This window comes from Tursiops truncatus, chromosome 12 (assembly GCF_011762595.2).
Source record: "Tursiops truncatus isolate mTurTru1 chromosome 12, mTurTru1.mat.Y, whole genome shotgun sequence".
NCBI lineage: Eukaryota > Metazoa > Chordata > Mammalia > Artiodactyla > Delphinidae > Tursiops > Tursiops truncatus.
Window position 1 is genome coordinate 23,201,261 of NC_047045.1, and position 12,698 is coordinate 23,213,958.

Below are 12,698 nucleotides of genomic sequence, written 5' to 3' on the forward strand. Positions count from 1 at the left end.
ATAAACAGCAACCAACTGTTCAGGTTTCTTTACTTGATGTTAGCAGCATCACCTACTCTATGCCATTTGATGATGGCTTTTGGACAACAAAAATATACCTGAAAGCAAGCAAGGAGTATTTGAGACAATCTGTTCTACCATTCCCTTTTGTTGTATAATTAAGAATTACCTAAATCTAGACTAAAGGCTCAATGTACATTTCTAGGTAACAACAAAGGTCTGAATAATAATTATCAAATAAAAAGCACTAACAAAATAATGTCATTTGCAGCACCATGGATGGACCTAGAGATTGTCATACCGAGTGAAGTTAAGTCAGACACAGAAAGACAAATATCATACGATATCACTTATATGTGGACTCTAAAAAAAAAGGGTACAAATGAATTTCTTTACAAAAGAAAAGTAGAGTCACAGATGTAGAAAACAAACTTATGGTTACCAGGGGATAGGGCAGGGAGGAATAAATTGGAAGGCTGGGATTGACATATACACACTACTATATATAAAATAGATAACAAATAAGAACCTCCTGTACAGCACAGGGAACTCTACTCAGTACTCTGTAATGGCCTATACAGGAAAAAAATCTAAAAAAAAGAATGGATATATGTATATGTATAACTGATTCACTTTGCTGCACACCTAAAACTAACACAACACTGTAAATCGACTATATGCCAATAAAAATTTAAAAAGTAAATAAATATCAATAAATAAATTAAAAGCACTGATTCATCTTGCTGACATATGCTACACTCTCACAAAAATATAAGTTATAGGAGATAATATAAACTATTACCTTTATGACTGTTATTATACAATGGAACTTGAGATGGGCTTTCCAGTCTAAGAACTTTTGCTACAGGTCTCACGGGACTATTCAGAGGACTGATGGCTTCTGGAATAGGTCTCAGCTGATTAAGGTCAAGGCTCAGAACCGAGTTCTCATCGTCGTGATATACTGAGTTTGCTTCACCAATTTCCATTCTGTGGTCCGTTAACTCAGTCTGCTGAAGTGAAGATTCTGGAGTCTCTTTAGGTAAGCAAGGCTCCAAGTGACAAGACTTACTCTCAACCAGTGGTGCATCTACAAGAGAAGGCTCAAGGTTTGATTTACCATCTTCTGAAAGGACTGTTGGCAAAATGACAGCTTCTTCAATTGAAGGCTGCAAAATGCTTTCATTGGATTCGGTCACTTTGGTTGAAAAAGGCTCCTTCATTTCTGTATCTTCGGAAATACTACAAGAATTTAAGTCATCCTTTCTTTTGGTATCCAATTCCAAACCAAAGTTTTGAGAAACATTTCTTTGTACTGTGTCCATTACCACAGGAACTGCTGCCCTGGCACCATTAATGGTCTGTTCCATTTCTGTTGATGATGGAAACAAGGATTCTGTTTGTTGCATTTCCACAGGTGCTGAGAAGGAAATCTCTGTGCCACAGATGGACATATCACAATGCACAGTATCCGCAACAGATTTAATGAACAAACTATTTTCTTCTTCTATTTTCCTTTCTGAAACACTGGTCCTGGGTTCAGATGCTGCTGTAAGAGCATCCTTTGGTTCCAATAACTCTGATTTGGTTTCCTCTGTGATCTGTTCACTGACAGAGGGAATACATGTCACAGTTTTAGCCTGCACCAAGGACTCCAAATCACATATGTCACTAGATTTGGGAGTATCGGTTATTTTATGCTGATTTTCCTGAGAAACAGGCTGCTTTTTAGCAGGAGAAAGAGTTAAGTTCAATTTTTCCATAAAGCTTAACTTTAAGTCTTTGTTTTGTGTTTCATTTGAACCATTCTCAGCTTTAACTGCTGGCTCTTTATCATCCACTCCTTCAGAAACATCATTATTAGAGACTTCACCGTTATCATTTTTTGGCTCATTCTGTCTCTTTAAATCTGTAGCGGTTTTCTTAGTCTCTCTGTTTGTCTTCTGCAGATGTTCTGCAGGTACTCTCTTTTCATTTCTCATATGCTTATTTTCTTCTTTGCCCTCTTGTTCTCTTTTCCGCTTATCTTCAGTTCTATGCCTTTCTACCTTTAAAGGTGCATTTTCCCATTGGTGCACAGCATCAACTTCCTTAGAGTCAACATGTTTGTGAGTTCTATTGGTTGAAAGAGAGGACGGACATCTTCCTTCTTGAAAACTATGATTACTCACAGCCCTGTCTCTTTTACAATCTTCCCGGCCTCTTCTCTCTTCTGGATGGTATTTACTTGAATTATGAGAAGATTTTGCTAGTTCCTTCTTGGAATAAGGAAGCAATGCTCGTTCAGATCTTTTCCAATGATCCTGGTCTTTTACTACTGACTTAGGTTTTTGATCAACTTTCCTTTCTTCTTTGTCTTGTGATTTAAGTTCTTTTCTATTTATATTTTGTGATCTTTCACTTTGTCTTTCGAGTTTTTTGTCACTTTGAGATTCTAGTCGAGTGTGTGACCTGTCTCTAGAGCTTTCTTTCTCCCAAGAAGAGCTACTGCGTTCATTTTTATAATCCAAATCTGTGTTACTTTTAAACTTTGAATTTTTGCTTTCAGCCTTTGGTTCACCTTTACTGTATTTCTCAGGACGTCCTTGTAGCCTCTGACTGGCCTCTATGTTCCTCGGTTCACCATCACCACAGCTAGTGTTCAAGTCTTTTCGTATTCTGTCAGTCCCTCTGCAGTACTGGCTATGTCTACTATCTTTCCTTCCTCTTCTGTGATCCTCACTGGAACTACCCTCACCAATCTGATAATGGGAACGTGACCAAATGCCATTGGTGGAGTGTTTTTCAACAGATGTAGGCAAATGTGAAGCGCCCTTTTTTTCAGAATGTGATTTTCCTTCCTTTTCGAGGTATGGCAGTAAAGTGCTATAATGTACATCTTTAGAAACATCACTTTTCACTCTGTGATCAGTCTTTGAACAATCATCCAAATGGAGAGATCTGGATTTAAGACCTTTTGTTTTAACTATATCTGGTGTCCTTGAAGTTTTATGAGCATTTCGAAGATGTGGAAACTCAGACAATCTATTGAGAAATAGAAATTAACACCAAAAAAACAAAGTTAATTCCTTTTTAATAACGCAAGGTTTAATCACATGTGATACATTTTAAAACTGGGGGGCCCACATACTGGCAAAACTAATTTTACTTTGTATAAAAGAATGAGTAGTAAGAATTTACCAGCTTCCAACTAAATGAGCCAGTTTTTAAAACAAGGAACTCTTTCATTTGCTTTGCTCAAAGCCTGGAGGACCTCTCAGTTCTATCCCAGCATTTGCCAATGTCTTTCAGATTTCCTTCACTACAGGTGCACAACTCTCAAACTAACCACAAATTCACTTCTTTTAGAACGAGTGACATTATCTTCTTGCCTTCACTCTAGCCCAACTGAAACATAAGGGAAAGTGAAATCCTGCTGGAGAACAGAGACGATCAAAATACAACTCTATGTAGCTCCCTATCCTAGTTTTCTGTTTCACCTACAACCCCACAGTAAAAGCCAAAGCGTCAATAGCCATCTTAAAGTGTTACATACTGTGCAAAAAGCAAAAGGAATAGAGAATTGTGATCCTTTCCTAGAGGAATGGTATGTATTTATTGTTTAAAATAACTCCTAAGGTTTTCAGAAAACTGGCAGTTTTCCTAAAAATAAAACGTAAATAGCTCATTTTAGCTTTTTGTAATAATATAGCCATCTTCCTGAACTTTTATAACTTCCCTGAGTTTCCATAAATCTACGCCTAATCAGTACTAAATGTGTAGAGAACATCGTCTCAGGAATAAGGGAAGATTTTTATAAAACAAGAGGACACAGGATACATACCACTTAAGGCAATGTGTAGACCTTATGTGGATCTTGTTACGGGCTGAACTGCGTCTCCTCAAAATTTAATCCCCAGTACCTCAAACTAGTGACCTTATTTGGAGACAGAGTCTTTGGAGATAATCAAGTTAAAGTGAGGTCATTAGGGTGGACCCTTATCCAATATGACTAGTGTCCTTATAAAAAAGGGAAATTTGGACAGAGATATGTACAAAGCAAAGACTTTATGAAGAGACACAGAAGGCGGCAACCAGCTACAAGCCAAGGAGAGGCCTGGAACAGACCCATCACACAGCCCGCAGAAGGCATCAATCATACTGACACCTTGATCTTGGACTTCTGGTCTCCAGAACTGTGAGAAAATAAATTTCTGTTATTTAGGCCACCCAGTTTGTGGCACTCTGTTATGGCAGTCCTAGTAAACTAATAAATAAACTCAAAAAAATAAACATGAGGAAATACCTTTGAGACAACTCGGAAAATGTGAACACAAAAAGCATTAACCATAAAAAAAAAAAAACTGATTGAATTTCACTAAAATTTAGAACTTTTATTCCTCACAAGACAATAAAGAGAGTGACAGATAAGTCACAGAATGGGAGAAGATGTCTGCAATAAATTTATCCAACAAAGGACTCACATTCAACAAAGCACGCACACGTGTAACATACGTCATACTTATTAAAATGTAAGGTCCTAAAAGATAGTTCTAGCCCACAGAGCTCGTAATACACATTTAACGTAACTCCACACCAAATAAAATATTATCAAAAGTTTTGTTTTATTTTTTGTTGTTGCTATTTGGCCGCACCATGTAACATGCGGGATTCTAGTTCCCCAACCAGGGATGGAACCCGTGCCCCTGCAGTGGAAGCATGGAGTCTTAACCACGGGACCGCCAGGGAAGTCCCAAAGGTTTTATTTAAAAAAAAACCTCCACATTAAACACTTTCCAGAATTTACACTTTAAAATTTTTATCTTATACCAATATTTCCATTTTTTCTATTAAAAATGAACTTTCAGCAAAATGATAAACATTTACCATTAGAGTACTAGTTGAAGCTCACAAATAAAAAGCGCAAATATTTGACAGAATGTTTATTAGATAATGTATCAATATAACCACGTATAACAATCTAATGAAATAACACATCATTTATTCACCCAGTTTCTCTGAATTTTCACTCTATTCAAACATTATACCCCTCCCCTAAAAGATTCAAATATATATAAAATTTCCCCAACACTTCAGGAATCAATCTTATACTTGTTGCACCTTGTGGGATTTAGATTAGTAAACATACACAACCATCTTTATTTTCAAAAGGCCTAAATTGCATATCATATGGTCCACACATAGGATTATCTTCTTTCACCCTTTAAACATTTATTGCACATGGTAGATACTCAATAAATGGTGAGGACACAAAGACATGGTTCCTGCTCCCATGAAGTTTACAGTTTAGTGGAAGAGAACACTAATTAAGTGATCCCATTCATGATTTTTTAAACTGCAAGTGTAAATGAAGCTACAAAAAAGAGATCTGACCTAGTCAGTGAGAACAAATGTCCCACATGAAAAGGATGCTTATGCCGAGACCTGAAGATAAGTAGGTATTTAGCAGGTGGAGGAGAGGAGCATTTCAGGGAGTGGAAACAGTTCATGCAACTCAGAGCTCATGGTACACCCAACAAACTGAAAGAATGCAGGAGATACACTAGAGCTATGATACCTAGGCAAAGGCAGACACTGAAGACAAGGCCTGAAAAGTAGTTTGGGACCATATTGTGAAGAGCTCTGTGGACCAAGTTAAGATTTATGATCTTTTATCCTACGATCGATGAGAAGCCACTGATGTGTTTTAATCAAGAAAAGGGGTGGGGGGCTTCCCTGGTGGCGCAGTGGTTGGGAGTCCGCCTACCGATGCAGGGGACACGGGTTTGTGCCCGGGACCGGGAGGATCCCACATGCCGCGGAGCGGCTGGGCCTGTGAGCCATGGCCGCTGAGCCTGCGCGTCCGGAGCCTGTGCTCCGCAACGGGAGAGGCCACGACAGTGAGAGGCCCGTGTACCGAAGAAAGAAAAAAAAAAAAACAAAACAAAGAAAATGGGTGGAGGAATTCCCTGACGGTCCAGTGGTTAGGATGAGAAGCTTTCCCCAGCCTCTCATTTCATTCCTGGGGTCTGGGTTCAATCCCTGGTGGGGGAACTAAGATCCTGCAAGCTGCTCGGCGCAGCCAAAAATAAATAGACAAATAGATGATTTAAAAAAAAAGGGGGGGTAGGACGGGGTGGTTCTGTGACAGATGTCCAGAGTTGTGCTTTACAAAGCATCCCGTGGCTTTAATGTCGAGAAATGAGAAATCACAGGCTGGAAAGAGCAAGAGCGGATGCAGAGTTCTGAGCACAAAGACTACTGCCAGTTCAGATGAGAGGTGATGGGCAGCAACAACGGTAGAAATGGAAGAGAAGTGAACAACTTGAGAGATCATAAAGACATAAAAATCGAAAGGACATGGTAATGAATTTGGATCTGAAGGATGACCAAGAGCTAAGTGTCAATGATGACCTCTATGCAGGGTGACTATATGTCCCAGTTTGCCAAGCAATGTCAGTGTAATTATTAACAGCCCCTCCTTCTACTCTCAAAAGTACCCTGGTTTGGGCAATACATTAAATGGTCATTCCACCCCTCAGTCACTCTAGCTTGCACGGCTGAATAAATGATGGGGAATCCACTGAGCTAGGGACAATGGAAGGGGTTCAGTCTTAAATTCTGTTGTGGATGAGGTAATTTTGAAAATTTTGTACAGATGTGAGGTAGTATCTACATATAAATGGAACTGACTAGTATAAGTAAGATCACATCATAAGAAAATATTGATAGAGAAAGGAAAGGACATAGTTTTGAGCTTTAAGGAATTCCAACTTAGCCAAGTACAGAAAAATAAATCTCAAGTTAGGAAGAAAACTAAGAATCATGAAACCCCAAGGGAGAAACTATTTCAAGAAAAGAGGGTCAACTATGTCAAATAGTGTATAAAGACAAGTTAAAATGAGAAGTCAAACTATTTGATGAATTTAGTGGTAGTCACAGCTGTTTTGGAGGAAGAGGTCTGAGTAGAATGGGTTCAAGAATGTGTAGAAATGGGAAGTGGAGAAATGGAGACAGCATGTTTAGATAACTGTTTTGGAGGTTTGACTACCAAGGGGAGGAGAGATATGAAATTCTCTGGAGCCAAATATTGCCCCTAACCAAAAGAGGGAGAGAGAGAAATTAAGTAGAAAATCCATTTAAGAGGGAAAAGAACATATAATTGAGGGACTTCACTGGTGGCCCAGTGGGTAAGACTCCACCCTCCCAATGCAGGGAGCCCAGGTTCGATCCCTGGTCAGGGAACTAGATCCCACATGCATGCCACAACTAAGAGTCCACATGCCTCAACTAAGAAGCCCACATGCCACAACTAAGAAGTCCGCAGGCCGCAACTAAAAAGATCCCATGTGCCGCAACTAAGACCCGGTGCAACCAAAATAAATAAATAATGACAGATTTTTAAGGGTTGTCTGTTAACAGTATATGACACAGACATCCTCCTGATATTTTAGTAATTTGATGGGCGCCTAGAAGAACCCATGACATACACCACCATCCTCTCAGGACCAAAGGATATCAGAGCAAGATCCCAGTGTATTACAAAACTGAATATATTCAGAGAGGTATGTGGCAATATTCTATTAATAATCATATAGGTATCATTACGATAATATACCATTCGAATATTAGTCACTTACTTTCAGTAAAACCTTAAATATTTAATAAAATGCATGATTTTCATTAGCTTTCCAAAGTTAAAAATATTCCACCTATCAATACCCATGTAATTTAAAAACAGATCCATATCCCTCAATCATACCTTTGGTGAAGATTATTTATTTCTTCATCTTTGCGGTTTATTTCCACTCTGGCAGTTTTGATAAGTGCTGAGATATTTTTCTTAAGAGACTGGTTTTCATTTTTTAAGCTGAAATTCTAAACATCATAAAATACATTTAATAAAGTATGTATCGACAGGATTATTAAACTATTTATAATAGTTATTGATTACTGAATGCTAACTACATGCCACGCATCACATATTTTATCTTATGCAAGTCTCAAAATAGTCTTAGGAGGAGTACAGTGATGCTCATTATACAAAAGGGGAAGCTGAGATTCAAAGAAGAAAACTGGCGCCAAAGAAAAGCTATTTAAAGTGAAACTACTTAAAAGAGGGAACAAAATGAAAAACCAATAAATAAGAAAAAAAGTCATTATTTTGAAAATGGGTCATTATTTTGAAGATGATAAAATTTTTATTATATTTAACAACAGGAGCTTTAACTTGCAACAATGTACTAATTCTCAGGTGAACAAAGAATGAATTGAGGATTGACTGGCTCTTTGGGAGAGGCGGTGAAGGAAGAGAAACAACTTTACCAAGAAATAAAAATCAGAACAAGACAGTACATTCCTGACTTTGCAGCATGATCACAAAAAATGTCTCTCTGGCAAAAATTGTTAAAGCATCACCATTTTTCCTCATCAGCCATTCTAAAGGATCACGCCTCAAACCATTCTCTTTTAAACCACCTGATACAGTCTCTAAGAATTCTCTATTATTTAACTGTTAGTTAGCCTAGTAGATCATTTGTCAATATCATTTAACAAATCAAGCAGTTTTCCTTTATCAGTTTCATTGACACTGGAAATAATGCATGTTTTGCCAGACTTGCTCTTTCATTTAATATTTTTTTAAAAAGTTTCCTTACAACCTGCCAACACTTCAGCATTTTAATTTTAACAAAAAAATTTATTAAATTTTAATTTTAAAACCTGATTAAGGCGGAGACTTCCCTGGTGGCACAGTGGTTAAGAATCTGCCTGCGAATGCAGGGAACACGGGTTCGAGCCCTGGTCCGGGAAGATCCCACATGCCACAGAGCAACTAAGCCCGTGCACCATAACTAATGAGTCTGAGCTCTAGAGCCCGCAAGCCACAACTACTGAGCCTGCACACCTAGAGCCCGTGCTCCACAACAAGAGAAGCTGCCGCAATGAGAAGCCCGCGCACCACAGCAAAGAGTAGCCCCTGCTCGTTGTAACTAGAGAAAGCCCGCGCAGCAACGAAGACCCAACACAGCCAAAAATAAATTAATTAAACAAATTAATTAAAAAAAATCTAACAAGGCAAAAATAAAATATTCATCATAATTCTACCTGTGTCTGTATTTCCTTAAACTTTTTCATCAGCTCTTTCATTTGCAGCTGACATTTTCCATATTCTACCTGCAACTGTAAGATATAAAAAGATCAAGCATCATTCTAAATTATTTTCTTAGCTTAAATGACATTTCAAAATATTTCAAACTTTGCAAATCGACCCATAAATAAGGGTATATGAGGTCCATTTCTACTAACAGATATTTAATTACTGGTTTTTAAAGTTGGGCCTACCAATAATGTATTTTCTGTAGTTTCACATTCAATCTCCAAAGTTTAAAATTCAAATAAGGTAGAAAGAAATTTGTCTGCATGAAGTCTTGGGACAAATTATAACTTTGTATAAATCATGAAAAAATAAAATATTTTATCACACTGATTGCCTGTTGAGATTTTATATGGTCAGACACTTAAATTCAAACAAAATTATAACTAAATTTAGGCAAGCATCCAGAAAACATTATTTTAAAAAGCAGATCTGAAGGCAGAAACTGACTTAAATGTTCTTTTAGTCTAAGAGCTGCTTCCCAAACACAGAATGTCTATTCAATAGTAAGCTGATGTCTGTATTTCAGGAGCCACAAAAGAGCAAAGTAACTATCCTTCAAAATTCTGGTAATCCATACATCATTATATGTTGCCTCCTTTGCAGTTCCTTCTTCAGTCAGGATTTCTTCATATAAATCCAAACAATTTCTGGATGGTACAGAGGATTTGGTAGCACTGTCTAAAACAAACAAACAAAAAAACCTTACATTAAAATATGTATTTCCAGGTTCAATGAAATCCCTGTCAAATCGCCAATGGCATTTTTCACAGAAATAGGAAAAACAATCCTAAAATGTGTATGGAACCACAAGACTGTGAATGACCGCAGCAACCTTGAGAAAGAAGATCAAAGCTGGAGGCACGACACTTCCTGATTTCAAGATATAACACTATAGTAATCAAAACTGTATTTTATTGGCATAAAAACAGACATATGGATCAATGGAACAGAACAGAAAGCCCAGAAATAAACCCAGGTATATATGGTCATAATTTATGACAAAGGAGCCAAGAATATACAATGGGGAAAGGGTAGTCTCTTCAATAAATGATGTTGGGAAAACTGGACAGCCACAAGCAAAAGAATGAAACTGGACCCTTATCTTACAGCACACACAAGAGTCAACTCGAAATGAACTAAAGATGTGAATTTAAAACCTGCAACTATACTTAATATCTTGTAATAACCTATAATGGTAAAGAATGTTGGAAATGCCCTGGCGGTCCAGTGGTTAGAACTTTGCACTTCCACTGCAGGAGACATGGGTTGAATCCCTGGTCATGGAACTAAGATCCCGCAAGCAGCGTGGCGTGACCAAAATAAATAAATAATATAAAAAAAGAATATATATACATGTATAACTGAACCACTTTACTGTACACTTGAAACTAACACAACATTATAAATCAACTATATTTCAATAAAAATTTTTTTTAAAAACCAGAAACCATAAAATGCCTAGAAAAAAAATATATATGGGGGTAAGCTTCTGGACATCGGTCTTGGCAATAATTTTCTGAATTTGACACCAAGAGCAAAGGCAAAAGCAAAAAATAAAGAAGTGGGACTACATCAAATTAAAAGGCTTCTTTCTGCACAGCAAAGGAAATCATTAACAAAATAAAAAGACAACTTACGGAACGGGAGAAAATGCTTGCAATTTTTATATACATATGTATCTGATTAGAAGTTAATACCCAAAAATATATAAAGAATTCACACAACTCAACAGAAAAAACTAAAAAATGGGCAGAGGAACTGAATAGACATTTTTCCAAAGAAGACATAAATGGCAAACAGGAACATGAAAAGGTATTTAACATCACAAATCATCAGGGAAATGCAAATCAAAACCACAATGAGGTATCATCTCACACTTATCGGAATGGCTATCATCAAAAATACAACAGGGGGCTTCCCTGGTGGCGCAGTGGTTGAGAGTCCGCCTGCCGATGCAGGGGACATGGGTTCGTGCCCCACTCCAGGAGGATCCCACGTGCTGCGGAGCGGCTGGGCCCGTGAGCCATGGCCGCTGAGCCTGTGGGTCCAGAGCTTGTGCTCCGCAACGGAGCACAGTGAGAGGCCGGCATACCGCAAAAAAAAAAAAAAAGAAAAACAACAGAGCTTCCCTGATGGCACAGTGGTTGAGAGTCTGCCTGCCGATGCAGGGGACACAGGTTTGTGCCCCAATCCGGGAAGTGAGCCATGGCTGCTGAGCCTGTGTATCCGGAGCCTGTGCTCCGCAGTGGGAGAGGCCACAACAGTGAGAGGCCCACGTACCGCCAAAAAAGAAAAACAAAACCAACAGATAAGTATTAGCGAAGATGTGGAAAAAAGGGAACCCTTGTACACTGTTGGTGGGAATCTAAATTGGTATAGCTACCATCAAAAACAGTATAGAAGTTCCTCAAAAAATTAAAAATAGAACTATCATATGATCCAGCAACCCCAGTTCTGGGTATATATTCAAAGGAAATAAAAACTGAATCGCAGATATCTGCACTCCTCTGTTCACTGCAGTATTATTCACAATAGCTAAGATATGGAAACAACCTAGGCGTCCACCAACAGAAAAAGGAATAAAGATGTGGTATATGTGGGTGCATATATGTATGTATACATGTGCGTGTGTGTAAATATATGTGCATATATAAATATATAACGGAATATTATTCAGCCATGAAAAAGGACACCCTGCTATTTGCGACAGCAAGGATGAACCTTGAGGGCATTATGCTAAGTGAAATAAGTCAGAGAGAGAAAGACAAATACTACACAATATCACATGTGCAATCTAAAAAATCCAAATGCATAGAAACAGACACTAAAACGCTAGTTACCAAGGGCTGGGGGTGGGGGAAAAGAGGAGATGTTGATCAAAGAGTACAAACTTCCAGCTATAAGACAAATAAATTCTGGGGATCTAATATACAGCATAGTGATTACAGTTAATAAGACTATATTATATGATCAAAAGTTGCTAAGAGACTAGATCTTAAATAGATGGTAATCATGTGACGCTATGCAGGTATTAGCTAATGCTATGGTGGTAATCATTTTGCAATATTTAAGTGTATAAAATCAATATACTGTACATCTTAAACTTACTTAATGTTATATGTCAATTATAGCTCAATAAAGCTGGGGTAAAAAGAAAAATACATGTGTTAGGCTTTTTGATGTACTGTCTACCTCTACCCAAAGGGCTCTACAATTCTCCATCTCTTGCATTTCATCCAAATCTATACTGATTTCACAGATTAGAATTGGAAAACCAATTTACCTAAAACAAATCTGTCAACAAATCAGGTGTAAGGATCACATTTGTTCGAAGCTTTAGAAGATTTGATTACAGAAAGGTTTTCTCATTTGGATAGGTCATTAGACTCTCGGCATATCATACTCCTACTGATACATTTGAAAATATTTATAGTAACTACCCTTTTCAAAAGTTCTAATATCATGTAGCCTGTGACAGTATGTGTGGTAATATAGGTAGAAATCACCATCAGTTTCGTTTTCAATGGTACAAAATATTTTTGTACAAGGTCCAATTAAATCT

General features: G+C 37.7%; 1 protein-coding gene across 9 annotated transcripts in view; it reads right to left on the reverse strand.

The window, feature by feature from the left end:
• The window catches only part of CASP8AP2 (caspase 8 associated protein 2), a 47,719-nt gene that overhangs the window by 14,817 nt on the left and 20,204 nt on the right, over positions 1–12,698 (reverse strand). For all 9 annotated transcript variants that reach the window (XR_004529212.2, XR_012324745.1, XR_002175220.3 and 6 more), the window contains exons 4-7: positions 9,714–9,814; positions 9,085–9,159; positions 7,742–7,857; positions 803–3,024 (exon numbers count right to left, since the gene is read on the reverse strand). Coding sequence is in view for 3 of the 9 variants with exons in the window: in XM_019929438.3 (XP_019784997.2) it covers positions 803–3,024; positions 7,742–7,857; positions 9,085–9,159; positions 9,714–9,814 (2,514 nt within the window). In the remaining 6 variants the exon portion in view is untranslated. The remainder of the gene's footprint in view (positions 1–802; positions 3,025–7,741; positions 7,858–9,084; positions 9,160–9,713; positions 9,815–12,698) is intronic.